Source organism: Herpailurus yagouaroundi, unplaced genomic scaffold (assembly GCF_014898765.1).
Source record: "Herpailurus yagouaroundi ecotype Mexico unplaced genomic scaffold, PumYag 160, whole genome shotgun sequence".
In the NCBI taxonomy this organism is placed as follows: Eukaryota; Metazoa; Chordata; class Mammalia; order Carnivora; family Felidae; genus Herpailurus; species Herpailurus yagouaroundi.
In genome coordinates this window covers 43,329,230-43,344,710 of record NW_024412401.1, presented here as the reverse complement: position 1 = coordinate 43,344,710, position 15,481 = coordinate 43,329,230, and the positions used below count along the sequence as shown (strand labels likewise).

The 15,481-nt window shown below is 50.0% G+C and overlaps 1 protein-coding gene across 5 annotated transcripts in view; it reads left to right on the top strand.

Annotated features, from left to right (window-relative positions):
• Window positions 1-15,481, top strand: part of CDK5RAP2 (CDK5 regulatory subunit associated protein 2) — a 173,550-nt gene that overhangs the window by 90,987 nt on the left and 67,082 nt on the right. For all 5 annotated transcript variants that reach the window (XM_040482125.1, XM_040482128.1, XM_040482124.1 and 2 more), the window contains 5 exons: window positions 1,146-1,276; window positions 2,362-2,471; window positions 4,564-4,692; window positions 11,368-11,463; window positions 13,287-13,474. In XM_040482125.1, coding sequence (XP_040338059.1) covers window positions 1,146-1,276; window positions 2,362-2,471; window positions 4,564-4,692; window positions 11,368-11,463; window positions 13,287-13,474 — 654 coding nt within the window. The remainder of the gene's footprint in view (window positions 1-1,145; window positions 1,277-2,361; window positions 2,472-4,563; window positions 4,693-11,367; window positions 11,464-13,286; window positions 13,475-15,481) is intronic.

The following is a 15,481-nucleotide window of genomic DNA, read 5'->3' as shown; positions in this document are numbered from 1 at the left end:
TCCTTCCTTCCTTCCTTCCTTCCTTCCTTCCTTCCTTCCTTCCTTCCCCTCGTTTTTACCCCCAGTACTACCTCTTTCAGGAATGACACATTTCGCTCTTCTGACACCTGGGTGCCAGATGACACGCAGGCCCTGGAGAGCCTCCCCATCCACACCCAAACCCTCGTGAGGCATTACTCCAAACAGAGAAGTGTTCTGGGCAATTACGTTATTTCTCTTTATTTACACCTGTAGTAAAAACTTGGAAGTGACCCAAATGTCCACTAATAGAGGATGAGTTGGAATAAACGGTGGGAAGTTTACCTGATTAATGTTACATAGTCACTGAAAATGATGCTTGCAAATAATTTCCAAAAATGTAGGGAACTATTTAAGTGAGGAATGCACAATTCAGTATCTGACACCAACTACTATTTTCACCTTGTGAGGGTGAACGCTCAAGGAAAAAGATTGGGAGGAAATGCAGTCTGGGGGCACCTGGCTGCCTGTCAGTAGAACATGCAACTCTTGATCTCGGGGTTGTGAGTTCGAGTCCCATGTTGGGATTAGAGATTACTTAAAAATAAGTAAAATCTTAAACAAGGAAATGTAGTCTGCCATGTGTTAACTGGTAGTTAATTAATGGTAGTTAATGTAATTTTTGTTTTCTTATATTTTTGTATTTTAAATTTTCTATAAACAAGTAAATCCAACTTTCATAACCAATAAAAAAAAACCCACTGATGACATAACAATCAAAGGGAGGCTTGCTGGCTTTTGCATTTTTTAAATTAATTAATTAATTTACTTAAAGTTTATTTTTATTTGAGAGAGAGAGAGAGAGAGCAAGCAAGGGAGGGGCAGAGAGAGAGGGAGAGAGTCAGAATCCCAACTAGGCTCTGTGCTGACAGGGCTCGAACTCATCAACTGCAAGCTGAAATCAAGAGTCGGACACTCAACCGACTGAGCCACCCAGGCGCCCCGGCTTTTGTCATTTGAAATGCAGATAGGTCTGTGTAAAAATTTCTGGTGTCTTCGGGCGATGTATGGAAGTGTTGAGTCACTATATTTAGTCCACACCTAAAAGCAGAATTACCCAGCGTGTTAACTAACTGGAATTTAAATAAGAACTTAAAAAAAAATTCCTGGTGTCTTGTTTTACGAAGTATCAACAGCCTGCAGGCCGAACTGAGCAGCATTTCCGCTCTGCGGACGCAGCTGGAGCAGGACGTGCTCTCCTGTCGGAATTTGCAAAGGACCCTGGAGGAGCAGATCAGTGACATTCGGAGGCGGGAAGGTATGTGCCCTCTTGCATGTGTTTCCCTTTGGTTTTTCCACGTGGAGGGCCTTGGCTGAGCTTGAAGAAAGTCCTAAAACTTAAGTAGGGGATGGGGAAGCCACGGGATTTCCTCTGGGTTCTGTGTTAACGTTGGCTCTCCCAGTCTGTGTCCACCTGGCTTTGGCCTTGGTGCAAAGGCCCAGCGCGTCATGTCCGTGCCTCAGAGGGTGTGCCGGGGGGTGGTACCTCGCTACCTCTGCCTTGCTCTCATCACTTGGTACTTCTAGATCCGCATCACCTCAGGGCCCACCACGTCTGGGCTCTGCCTACCGGGGTACCCACTACAAAGCCTGCACCACACAGACCCACAGCCTGGAGGTTGCCGTTTTGCGTTGAAACTTCGCGTTTAGCGTTGTCGTGACCACAAAGGGATTCATTAGGGAGGGACACAGGGTGAGGGGGTGAGGAGCCTGTGGTCTTTGCATTGCTCTGCTCATCACAGCAGCACTTGGCCCGCTCCCTCCCACCCCCCCATTGGGATGTGACGTTTGCTGCAGAGGAAGCAGACCCTGACGTAGGTGACCAGAGATTCTGTTTTCTTAGATCTAGCAGCCCATTTTCTGTACTTGGTGTGCTCACTACCACAGAGGGCTCCGGGGCCAGTGAAAGATACATCGGGCACGTGTATTTCCCTGGAGCGCTACCCTTGAGGGTCACATCTCATTTTCCTGTTTTCTTACCTAAACAGAATCACTCCCCCATTTAAACCGAAACCACCATTTGCCTGTGCCGCTCAGAATGCTCCCTAGGTGCAGCACTTCGTGTGCAAATTATAATTCAGAAAAGGCCGCAGTGAATGCCTGCAGCCCATGATGAAACCATACATTGAGATATCAGCCTGTAGAGAAAGAGGGACAATTACTTTTGCTCCAAAGGTGGTGCATTAAACTCCCTATTTGTACTTATTCCCCCTTGTAGCAACCCCCTGCCCCCCTTCTCCCAATTCAAATTGCCTTACGTGGATTGTACTGGGATTGGTCTTGGAAGGATCTATTTCTGATATTCTTTTGCTCTCCATCGCCCCCTCCCCATTTTTTTTGCAGAAGAACCATTTTCATTTTATAGCGATCAAACATCTTACCTGAGTATTTGCCTTGAAGAGCACAATCGGCTTCAAGTGGAACATTTTTCTCAAGAAGAACTTAAGAAAAAGGTATTGACCTGTTAACTTTCCGTGCTTTGTTGGTTATTTGTTGTGTCTTGGGCTCCTGATCCTGAGGTGTAAGATTGTGAAAGCCCCTTTCCTCTCCTTTCTTCTCTCTCTCTCGGCCGGTCTTTGTTCCTTTGGTGTATGTTACCTCCCGTGCCCTCCCTCGTGCCTGATACCCTCCTTCTCAGGCTGGAGGCCCGGCCCAGGCTTGATCTCCTCTAGGAAATGCTCTCTATCCCTCCCTCAGGTCATTCTCTTCTCTTCTCAGACCTGACTGCATTCGTGTCATGCTCATAATGACCTGGAATGATCTGGTTACTCATCTGTGACCCCATCAGGTTGTGAGCGGCTCGAAGTTAGTGATTGCATTTTATTTATTTTTGATTTTCCAGTATCTACCACACAGAGTGGGAGTTAATACCTGCTTTTTGAAAGAATAAAGGTCCAGGTTTGCTGAGTAAATCTTTTTTAAAACTAGAAACCAAGTTTCTCAACCTGTTGGTTGTTGGTGTGGTTAGAGTGGTTTAGTGTTTCAAGAGCCTAAGAACCACTGCGAAGAGTAGGAAATGTGAGCTCAGAGGAGACTGATTTATTATAAAATTACCATATATGTATGACAGATTCGGTTTCTGCCTTGGGCTAGCTGACATTCTGGTAGAGTAGCAGACATGTGAATAAGTAATTGCATTGTGGAGGGTGAGGGTCGCTGAGGTAGGCGGGTGTGCAGGGTATAGGTCGCAAAGGCAGCAGAGGAGGAGGGGTTAATTGCTAGGGGGTCGGGGGATCCTCACTTGATCAGAGGAGGCTTTTCGACAAGTGAGGCCTGAAGTGGGTTTTGAAGGACGAATAGGAGCTTGTCTAGGTGGAGGACTTTTTCAGCAGCAAGAGACGGAGTAGGTGCAAGGCACTAAAAGTAAAAAGTCGAAAGGAGAATTTAAAATTTTTCAGGATTTTGGGAGGAGCGGAGCACGGAGCGCCAAGGCCTCTTAGTTTTGGAAGATAAAGAAAACGAGGATCGCTGACAGCACCTGCGGCAGCGTTAAGGCCAGGAACCAGGTCACTCGCGGTTGGCACTCGGCAGGTGTTTGCGGAGTCAGAGGGTTTTGTTCTTCTCACTCCCGCCTTGCGGGGTGGGTCTAGTTTGTGTTCATGTTTGGCTGTGTTGGACATCTGTGTGTAGTCAGGGTGGGACGTCCCACTTTATCTGAGGGGCTAACGATTACTCCGTTAAGAAGCCTGTGAAATGACCGGCCGGCGGGACTTGAAGCTTGCAGGGAACGGAGGTGGCGTCTGTGAACTGCTTATGTACCTGGTCCAGCAAAGCCCTGTCTGGGGGCTCTGGGGGCTCAGCTCCAGGCCCGCTCTGCCTCTGGGGGGGCAGCTGCCCTTCCCCACGCGGCGAGGCACCTTGGCCATCCTTGTATGTCATTTAGGCCCCTGGACACCCCCAGCGGGCGAACCTTGGGCAATGAACTTCTTTGTTCGGTGGCTCCTCATTGTAAAATAGGGATAGTCATTCTAGCCTGTCCACCTCCTCAGGACTTTTGTAAGGAATGAATGACTAAAGCTTGCGGGTGTATTTCGGTAGCTGTCGATTGCTTGGTGTTGGAAGACGATTATTATTACTGACATCGCTGGGTAGGTATACAAAGAAGAAGGTCGATGCTATGAAAGAAGACTGACGCAGTCTCAGAAATGTCCGTCTCGGGGCTTTTCCTCCAGAGGACCCCAGGTACGAGGCAGAGATCGTATTGGCCGTCGCTAGTGGGGCACGTAGATGGTGCCAACGTCCTCAGTGCACCGTGACCGTGATCACCTTCAATCCTCACAGTAGCCCATTCCACAGATGAGGAAATGGAGGCTTAGCGCAGGATCACTCTGCCTTGAAGCGGTGGCCGTGGGATTAGAACACAGGCATGCTAGTGGTTTTTCACCGTACCCTGCCTAGCCTGAAGTCTGGAACCAGCTGCCTGAGTTTCCATAATTGTGATGCTGGAGAGTCTGCTCAGGAGAAGGTCTGTGTGCAGGGCCGGGGCCCAGGGGCACTGAGGTCGGCTTGTGGGTCCCCAGCTCTATCTCTGCTCTTATCTCTCAGGTTAGTGACCTGATACAGTTGGTGAAGGAACTGTATACAGACAACCAGCACCTGAAGAAAACCATTTTTGATCTCTCCTGCGTGGGTTTCCAGGGGGGTGACGGACCTGAGGCAACAGAGCAAACAGAGGTAAGAAGAAACGTTCACGTTACGCGCCGACTACAAAACGGTAACCACCCCCCGAATGTCCTCAGACCGCACCTGTCCTGAGGAGGCCCCTGTAGAAGCTGCCTTTGCTGGACGTGGTTTTGAGGGCCCTGCTAGGTCCTCCTCACGTCCGGGTTCTGTCTGCATGGACACGTTGGGCGTATTTTGATACCTTTGACTCCCGAGTCGGGCCCTGGGGTCTGGGCCACAGATGGCGCATCTGGATGGGTGGGATGGCCTCAGAGGGATCCGGAGAGTCGCCGCATCACCCAGGTAATTTGGGTGGCGTAGATGCAGCTTTAATGAATGACGCTGTTAACGTGGAAAAGCACATGTGTAAACACAATTTTCATTTTCTTGGTGTATTAATCTTCTGAATTCTCTGCAACTTGTCACTCACGGCCTCTGGACCGGTGGCTCTGACTGGATGTGTGTCGTCCCTTCGCGCACGTAGCCGGGACTCCTGCGCTCTGCCTCGTACAGGGGACGTGGTGGGGAGCACACAGCCTGTGCCAGCACAGCCCTCGACCCCCGCTTCCCGGCTGTGGGAATTTTCTGCCCGTGGCATCGGAAAGCCCGGAAGGGCCACGAAAGGTTAAATCACGGTGTCTCTGCGAGGACCGCAGAGAGCGTGTGGTTCGCTGGGCTCGGGTACCCGCAGGGCGAGTGAGAGGCCCACTCTGTTAGCCGTCCAGCCCCGTGGAGAGAGCGGGGAAGCCTTATCCGGCCTGGTGACATCCGGGCGTCTGATTCTCCGTTCTCGGCCTGTGCGTACAAAAGGGGGCCTGAAGTCGTGTCGCTGAGAAACAGCCTGTCCTTCCCTTTAGCCCTTAACTGGCCTCGCTCCCCCGGGCGTCTGTGAAGCCTTTTTCAGGGGACCGGGGCTGTACTGGCCACGAGGTGCGGGAGGACCTTTTGTCTCTGGGTCCCGGGCCCCTCAGTCTTCCTGCTGACGGTTGTCTTGAACTCGGCCTAGCTGGCCAGGTAAAAGGAGGTCTCGTTGCCACATTCCGGGAAAGATCCGTCAGCCTTGAAGCTGTCTCCTCCCGCCTTCAAAGGGGGAGCCGCTCAAAGGTATCTACGTTTCGCTCAGGCCATCTGCTGTCTTTGAGGGAGGGAACGTTATTGATCGTAGCCTCCCGGGCTCCAGATGATTTTGGAAACTAAGAATATCTGCAATCCATTTAGGGAGAAACAAGTCTCTTGGTTTGTTTTCTCCAAGGCAGCATTTTTAATAAGCAGCTCATTCTTCACCCACTTCATTTGAGTCGTAAATGGCAAGTTTGTTTGTTCATTTGCCCTTTGAAAAAAATCTGTTAAATGTCCCATTATGTCCTTTGGAGAACAGAGGCTTTTTCCTCTTCCCACTCTGAGATCTTAATAACCAGCCGATTCGGATTTGAGTCATTTGTCAGATTGCACTTCAGCTTGATGTTCCCTGTGAATACATTTGTCCTGTGTAGCAGTGTTCCATCTTCCCCCGGAATGGGATGGGAGGATCCCAAGATCCGCATGGGAAGGAGGCTGTTCCCACGGTGATCCTGAGCCAAAAGGTTGCGGGGGTGAGGGTGGGCCGGCAGAGAGGGGCCACTGCCTCTCCCCAGGCCAGTTCCTCGGGAGCGCGTGTGGTTCTGCTCGGAGGGGGACCGGACGCCCAGGCTGTGCACAGCCTTGTCCCAGCAGCCGGGCTCGCGGAGCGGGGGCTGGGCACCATTCCCGCTAAATGAGAAAAAGTCGGGCGGGGCGGGGGAGGGAGGTGGTGGGAAGCAAATCGCTTTTGTGTTTTTAAAATTCAGTATTTTTCTCCAGTGTTTAATTAACCCACAGCATTGGGTTAAAATAGAGAAAAGAAATTACCCCGATCCTGTCACTTTAAAACACGCATAGTTAATTAACATTTTGGAGTCCTTCCTTCTCTGTTTGTGTGTATGAACATGTACAGGCCCACAACGCATATACGGTTTCGTTTCCTGTGTCTTCCCAATTGCTGTATTCCAACATAGCATCTTATTTTACCTAACGAAGGCACTGAAATTTAACTAAGCCCCTGATTATTGTTGGACATGTAGATGGTTTCTAGAGAGTCACTCTTTTCAGTTACCTGATGAGGGTCTTTGGACCCAAATCTCTTTCTGGGTTTAGGATTTTTGTCCCCTGAGACTGTATTGGGTATTACGTATCCCAGATACGTAACTTGTAGGTCAAAAGTACAGATGTAGAAAGATACAGGTATAGAAAAGCATACCATTTATTTTCATAGAGCCTCCCCCTGCAACTTTTAATTCGACAAGGGGTCTGAACAGCGGGAGGCCCTTGATACGGTTTGTCGGGTTTGTCCTCAAAACGGATGCCCTGGAATGGGCCCCCTCCAGCTGGCGAAGACCACGCTTACTCCCCGCGTGTGGGCCGTTCGCTTCAAAACCAGCCAAACAAACAAAAGACTGAGGACAGGTGTCCCTTGGTTTTAAAAGTGCCTTAAAATAGTCTCAGATCGGTTTGTCGCTCTCTCTTCATGTTTGTTTACTGGTTACTAATTTATGTGCTTGAGAATTGATGCACAGGAGTGACTGGAGCAGCCGGCAGTCAGGGTGCTGCTGAGCCTGCTTTGTGGGCAAACCCCGAGCTGTGTGATGTGTGCCACCGTCCCCTCGAAGGGGCAGGACGTTGGATACGTGCGTCAGTGCGCAGAAGGGCTTAGTCTCTATGAGGACTAACATCCCTGTTTGCTTACGTCACCATTTTTAGAAACGGCTAGAGAACTAAGATCTTTTTTTTTATTTTTTTTCTTCCTGGAGGGCAAACACGGATTGAGGGGCATAATTTAATTGAACGCAGAAATTGGAAGGGCCGTCATTCTGAATCAGAAGTAGGCCTTGTGTGACTCTAGAGGACAGACATGGTACTCAGAAGCGGAAGGTGCTGGTTAAATTTTGCTATTAGTAACAGAATACAATCTCGTTTGTCCGAAGCAGATTTGATTTCATTAAAAGGAGGCGCTTTCTAACCGTCTGACTTCCTAAGTTACTATGAATTTTGCATGATGGATAAAGAGCCCTCGGCACAGTGCCTGGCGTGTAGTAGGCACTCAGTAAAACAGTTAATTTAATTAAAACATTTTTATTAAGTTTATTTCGAGAGACAGAGACGGCATGAGCGGGCGACGGGTAGAGAGAGGGGGAGAGAGAGAATCCATGCAGAGCCCGACACGGGGCTCAAACTCATGAAACCGCGAGATCGTGACCCGAGCCGAAACTGAGAGTCGGACGCTAACCACCTGAGCCCCGCAGGAGCCCCAGTTTCGTTTAATTTTTTTTTTTTAGTAAGTTAGTGGCCGAGTTGGGCCTGCAGCCTCCTTCTGGCTCCTGTTCCGTGTTTTCGTGACACCACGGGCCAGTGCTGCCGAAGTTTACCGTGCATGTGACTTTCCCGGGGAATCTCGTTAAAGATGCCGGTTCCGTCAGTCTGGCATGGGGCCCGAGAGTCCACATGTGTCATGAGCTTCTGTTGCTCCGAAGGACGCCCTTGGGGCAGCAAGACCAGAGGTAATCCCGAATACTTTTTGCTCTCAGCTCTCATTTTGAAAGACTCTGTTCGTTCCCTTGCTCTTTCAGCAGGTACTTTATTGTGCACCCCGCGCTGTTAGAAATGAACGCAGACGTGAGCCTGCCCCAGCCGCTACGTCGGGCGCAGAAGCTGGGGGGGGGGCAGGTGCCCCTGGGTGTGGGGAGGACCGCGAAGGAAGAGCACGGTGTGCCGAGGGAGTGAGCGGACAGGGGTCTGGCCTTCTCTTGAGGTCGAGGGTAATTCTTCCTGGAGGAGGAAGGAGAGCCCGGAAAGCAGGTCAAGAAAGAGTAACCCAGGAGGCTGGGGCAGACGTTACGGAGCAATGCTTTAAGGAGGGGTGTCCACTCGGGTCAAGTACTGTCAGAAGACCAGAAAAAAGTGGTGGGAAGTTGTCAGCGAGTCATTCACGTGTGGAGCGAGGGACATTTCTCTCTGTCCACAACACTTCATTTCTTGGCCGTTGCTGGAAATTGAGTTTACTTTTAATTTTGACCAAGTCGGCAGAGGTAAAGAGAAATGAACGTTGATCCTGCTTTCGCTGTATGGGGTCGTGGTGTGGTTGTGGTTCTGGAAATGAAGAATGGCTTGGAGGCTTTTGAAATTTCAACTGGGAATGACGTGGGTTAACAGTACTGTGCTTAGCTTAACTTAAGGGGAGACCCTTCCTTTATCCACAGGGTCAGGGATGAGCTTCTCTGTGCCTCTTCCCTGAGCCAGTGTGGGTTCCATCTCCCGTGTTGGATGGTCTCTGGGGACCTTTCACGTGCAGTTTCTAGAGAGTGTCAGCGACAAAAGCCACAGTGCCAGAGGCGGGGTTAGACACTTCTTTCAAGAAGCTTGGAGAGAGGCAGGGACGCTCAGTGACCAGAGCTGTTTGGGAGCAGAGGGAGACTGTTGTTTTGTTTTTTAAAGATGGGAGAGACTTTCCCCCAGAATTTTATCCTGAAAACAATTTAAACACCTCCAAGTGAGAAGAACCTGATGGTGAACACCCACACACTCCCCACCTAGATCCTGCTGTTAACATGTCCCACCGCATTCACTCCATCTGATCTTTTTGATACATTTTAATGTAAGTTACAAATACCTGTGCCTTTCCCCTGAAATACTTAAACACGAGTATCTTAACTTCAGTATGTGTTTACAGTTATTTTTCCTTTTAAGGTTACATTTATGTACATTGAAATGTAGAAATCGTAAGTCTGTGTTCGCTCAGATATACAAACGTATGTACCTGTGTAACCCACACCTCCGCCAGACCCCTCAGCGTCCCTTCTCATCAGTTCTCACTGCTCCCCCCCAGCCATTTTTCTACTTTCGACCCCTGTGTGTTAGTTTTGCTTGCGCTAGGCCTTCGCAGGAACGGAATCATCAAGTAGACTCTTTTGTGTAAAGCGTCTTTCACTCGGCGTTCTCTTTTTTGAGGCTCATCCATGTTGTTACGTGAACCAACAACATGGTCCTTTTTATTGCTAAGTAGTATTCCATTGCACAGATACATTAAACTTTGTTTCTTTGTTCCGCTGCTGCTGATTTGCATTGTTTTGGTTTGGGGACATTATGATAAAAATTGATCTGAACACTCACGTACAGATCTTGAGGTGTTCCCTCTTCTTGATGAATACCTACGAGTAGAATTCCTGGGTCATGGGTTTATTCGTTTTGTAGGAAATTGCCAGTACTTTTCCCACAGTAGGCTAACATCTTCTACTCCCACCAACAAGTTTGAGAGCCCTGGTTGATCTTTATCACCTGAGAGTGTTTTAGTAACGAGGGAAGATGCCAGCAGAGGGAGAGAAGCCCCTGGCCCGTGTGGAGAAACTTGACGCCTTGGTGAATATACTCGTACGCGTCCGGCCTGTTTAATGTTTCGTAGTTTAGGGAGCTCCCATTTGTGAGATCATCGGTTCCGTTTGATCGTGACTGCAGATTTGGCTATGATTAGGTTGAATGTGTCCTGGTCTTGAAAAGGTTTCTAGAAAATGACTTAATGAAGGCAAATTGCTTTGCTTTGTTTGCTTTCTTCCCAAATAAGGGTTTCCTATAAAAGGAAGATCAGAAAAACGTAAGTTGGTCTGGGAAAATTAGGGACTGGATGTAGGAATTGCTAAGTAAAACTATAGAGACAGAACCTTAGAAATCTCATGCACAACACGCCCGGCAAGTGACTCAGCAAGCGACACTTGAGTGCAGAACTTACGATTTCATCGGTGAGGAGAGGTTTAGTATAATTTTTGCAACAGCTCCGACTGATTAGCTTCCTGGGTGTGGCCACCTCTCCTCTCCCATTTTGATTTTGTTAATCCAGGTGTCCCAGGACTGGAATTTTCTCTCTTCTGGAGAGCTGAGATCTGGCCGTCTCAGGAACATCGAACTGCCCGTTGTGGAGAATGCACAGTGCAGAAGCTTTGGGCCTTCCGCCTCTTTAAAGCCGTAGGGATTTATGCAGTCTTTATAAAAGACTGCTCTTCGTCTCCAAAGCCTAAAGTTACCGTCAGGCAAGGTCGATACTCCACTTATTAGCGATGAGGACTTTCTTGTCAACAGAATGACAGCATTGTTGGGACTGTCCATCTCAGCTCTGTGACAGTCCAGAAGGAGGTTTATGTGCTGGGCTAAATAGGAGACGTGATGCAGAAATCGGGCAGAGCATAAATTTCATTTACTGCTTTCTTGCTATTTGATACTTTCAATTCCGTCAATAGCTTTTTCCTGAACTCTTGTTACTTTTATGTAATCTGAAAATGAATTTAGCAACGGCAGGAGTGGCAACAGCACAGCAGACAGCATTCTCGATCTACAGCAGCTCGGGGAGGGCCTGCCAGGGCAGGGGAATGGCTTTCGTCATTTCTCGGGGCCTTTGTCCTGACATTATGCCCGATCCTGGGCAGCTGCGTGTGATTGGCTAGAACCAGCATCTCTAACTTTGGTTAATTTTTATTTCATTGGCTTTGGCATTCGTTTCTGCCTCCTTTTTGGTTTGTTTTTTGTTTTGCATTAAAAAAAAAAAAAGACATCACTGACTTATTCATACATATTCATGCTGCGCACTTTTTTGGGTTGCGTTTTCACACCATTCCATGCTCCATGTAGCTTCTGGCTAGCAAGGAGGACGAGGACACGACCAGACTTGGAGAGGATGACGAGAATAACTTCCTGAGCGACCAGCTCTTGGAGCAGAGCAACAAGGTAGGAACGTGGCGGTCCACCCCGATTCTGTCCTCCCCTCGCTGTGCCCAAGCCAGTCCTCCAGTTTGGGATGAATCCGTTGGCTTTTCTGTTCCTCGTACCTGTGTCGAGTGTTTGCCGTGTGCCAGTGGAGAGCAAAGACACTGAGTCTCTCTCTTCTCAGACCACACACGGGGCGGAGGGCACGTCAGGGGACAGGAGGACATACGTAGGGCTGCCAGTAAAAACAGGGTTGTTATAAGAGAATAACAGGCTTTGGATGTTGGACCTGGTCAGATCCTTAGAGATCTAACCCTGCCCATTTGTTTCATGCGTTGGAAATTGAGGCCTGTGAGGGGAGGGGGTTTCTCCAGGACACAGCGTCAAGTCAGTGGCAGAGCCGAGGTGAGGGCCCTGTCCCTGGACTGCTGCGAAGTCCCAGATCATGACCGGAGTGTGAGGACTCCCTTCTCGGGGGCCCCCTCCGGTCCCCTGATATGGAACCCAGCTTCGTGTCGTCTGGGCACTGTTGAGAATTTGACTCCTTCCCTGTAGAACATTCCTCCAGTCACATCCATACTGGGCATTTGGAACAAACATTCTCCCAACTTGAAAGAACCCGAGAGACTAGGGCACAGTGGGAGATAGGAGGCTGGAGGCTTGGCATTTGTGACCTTCAGAGTGTTCGAGTTCTCGTGGTCGTGAATGGGAGACCATTAAGAGGTGGATGGTTTGGGTGAGCAGAGCAGCTCCGAGTGGGCGCTGATTTTAAACCTTGCTGTGTATCTTCATGACCTCCATTGACCCTTGCTTAACCCCCAAGCCCGAGTTTTTTTCAGGGGAGTTAATACATCCTTGCTGGAGTTTTTGTGATATTTAAATAGAAAGGTGTGTACCAAGTGCTCGGTAAATGCTATCACTCTTTTTATCAGCATCTCCGAGACCTTTCCTTCTTTGGAAGTTGCTTATTTAGATGGATGTAATAACTAGGTTGGTGGCAAACAAGACCCTATAAATAACGGCTCGTTTGTGTGGGTCTTGTCTTCCATTTAAAAATCTTAATCATTTCACAAGTGTGAGAGAGGGGTGTGATGGCTAGTGTGTATATCACCAGTAATGAAGTCAAGGGGAGTTATTTATAGACGGGTAGAAGAGATTTACAGCTTTGGAAAGGGGGAGAAAGAATGCTAATTGCAGCACCTCCAGACATGCCCAGCACAAGCTTTAACTAGATGCGTCCTCGGTGCCACTCCTTTGGGGCCCTCGGTGACCCAAGAAGGTGGATCCGTAAATAACATCTCCCTGGGAGTTTAGGAGCTCTCTTCTTTTCCTAATGAGACAAATCAAAGTCATGTTAATTAGGATGTATCTGTAAAGAGTGAGGCACCTTTCTGATAGGTAACGGGGAGGATACACTGCAAGAAGTAGATGATAGATGTCCACAAGGTCGTTGATGGCACGGGCTCCCTACCCTTCCTAGGAAGAACTTGCTAGGAGCTGGTCAGGGGGCGGGGGGACACATGCCTGGTGGGCAGGACGCGGCCCTTCCTCTCATTTTTTTTCTCGCGGTCACCCGGGGAAGTGGCAGTGTCTCCCCATTTTGTGGATGAGGGAACCGAGGGCAGGAGAAGTGACGTAGACGTGTCCGTGCTCTTGTGGGAGCCCCTCCGCCGCAAGGCACGTGTGTGGACCTTCGAGCCTGAGCCCGCTCTGTGCCCTCTCCTTCTCCCTCTGGCTGGCTTGCACTGCTGATGCGCTCTCTGCCTCCGTCCTCTCTCTCTCCTGCACGCACCCCCTCACTTTCTTCCCAGGTCCGTATTTTGACCAGATACTCTGATTTGCAGGTTGTGGAGGATTATTCCAAAGGAGGTTGCAAAAATGGATATTTGAGGCACACGGATTCCAATATTCTAGATTCCGACGGCGCCCACAAGCCTGGCTGCCCCAGAGACCGGAGTCTAGAAGAAGGCGAACTCATGAACTTGCTTGCCCCGTTTTTCAGTGAGAAGGCCACGTTGTTACTGGAATCCAGGTAGACATGGGGCCCCGGTAGTGGTTTCTTTCTCGGGTGTGAGGGGAGAACAAGCTCCTTTTGCTAAATGGATTTAGATGGCGGTGCTGTGTAATTTAGCCGAGAGAGCCACCGAAATGTCTTGGAAGGAATCGTGCCAGTCAAGCAATTAAGTAATTAGGCTGCACGCTAGTGGCTGGGAGGGGACTTCAGCAAAGCCTCGTGCAAGCCCAGTATGGAGAGCGAAAGCAAGCTTTCCTCTGGAATCGGTCCTGGGAGCCCCGGGAAGGGCTGTGTCTGGCTGTCAGCGAGAGGAATCAGGCCTACGGAGTCTCTTCCGGTTTCTGCAGCAGCTTAAAAACTGCCATTGTAGTCGTGACTCGCGGTTTTATGTGGAGCTCGAACTGAAATTCTCGTCTCATCATATCTGCCGGGGGTCATCCTGTGTGAGGAAATACCTCGGGGTGTTTGCCTTAAAACGAAAAAGGAGAAACGTTCCGCACGTTCGTGTTTTTAGAATTAACCTTTGGGAGCAGATTGTCCCCCTCCCCGCTTCCCATTCTTACGAGTCCGTCGTGACAGCTGCTTGGGCTTTGGGGCCAGAAGGAGCCGCGCTTTCCTGTCTCAGGGCCCCCCGGCCTCTCCGGCCACTTCCTCGGGAGCCGCGAGGAGGAAGAAAGCACCGTTTAAGGAAAATGGCAGGCGGGTGGTGTGTGTTCAGTGAAAGTGTTGCGCTCTCCTCCAGGGTAGACAGAGAAACGGAGCCGCTAACTCCTGCCCGTGACTCTTGGCAAGAGCCAGGAACCCCACTGTCTCTCCCGTCGGTGGACTGAGCCTCATCGGCGTTTCTGTAGCTAAAATAGGACTGGAGCATTCTGTCATTGTAAGCTCAGGCAGGCTGCCCCTTCCCCAGTCCCTGGCATCCGCCCAGCATTTTCCTAGCGCGCATCCTCTTGGGGGTACATGTCTAGTGCCTCTGCTGGCTGATTGTCACAGGGAGTTAGGTGCCCGTGGTTGACGCTTGAGAGTTGGAGGATTTTCTCCACGTCAGGGTCCCACACGTTACATCAGAGCTCGAAGATGCAGCTCTCCTCTGGGGAGCGCCTAGGGATGTGCCTGGGTGATGTGAGCAGGGGGATGGAGGGGGAAGAACAACGGGCCGTGGTGGGCATGTGGGACGCGGGGGGGGGGCCGGGGGGTGGCTCCCTGCTGGTGGGCGGGAGCTTCTTAGGCCCAACTGACGGTTGCGGTGTGAGCACAGGGGCTCGCAGCCTTCCGGTCTTTCAGCGGAAGCCCCCAAATTATATTCTAAGTCTCTTGATTTTTGAAAACGCAAACCTAGTAATGTTTTTCCAGAAAGCATTTTCTGGGCCAACGCCCTGCCTGCCAGGGGGCAAGCTTGTGACAATCCGTGGTTCTGTTAACCTGTGCCCTGCAGGTGACTGTTCTGTAGGCTTTCGGGCCGCACTGGCCACTTGTAGTGTCAGAAAAGGCTTTCTTACACCAGCCTGAATCTTCCGTCTTGTTCTCCGGACAGCTGTCCTTCATGGTGCACCTCTGAGGCCCGTGACAGTGGACTCGTGGCTCCGAGGGCCCTCCTGCAGGCCCGACCGTGGTCGGCACCCCCGTCCGGCACACACACCGGGCATCACGTGCCCGGTCGCGTTGCACCCTCACGCCGGCCTTGCATGCCGCTGGCGTGGCGGTAAACACGGGAGCCGACCTCTGGGAACCTGACTTTCCCTTAGCAAGTAAGTGCTAGGAGCTGTTGGTGAATTTTCTGGGATAACCAGGATTTTGATCGGTCAGGGAAACACCAGCCTTCTGCTCAGGAGTTCCCTTTGGGTCCAGGCCGCCACCGTCTGTCGCCTGGACTCTGGCAGCACGACCTCCTCTACTGTCCGTTTGCCACAGAGAGGCTGCAGTGATTTTTTTTTTTTTTTTTTTTTTTTTGGCCAAAGTGACCTTTTTATTTTTATCTAATTTAATTTAATTTAATTTAATTTAATTTAATTTAATTTAATTTAA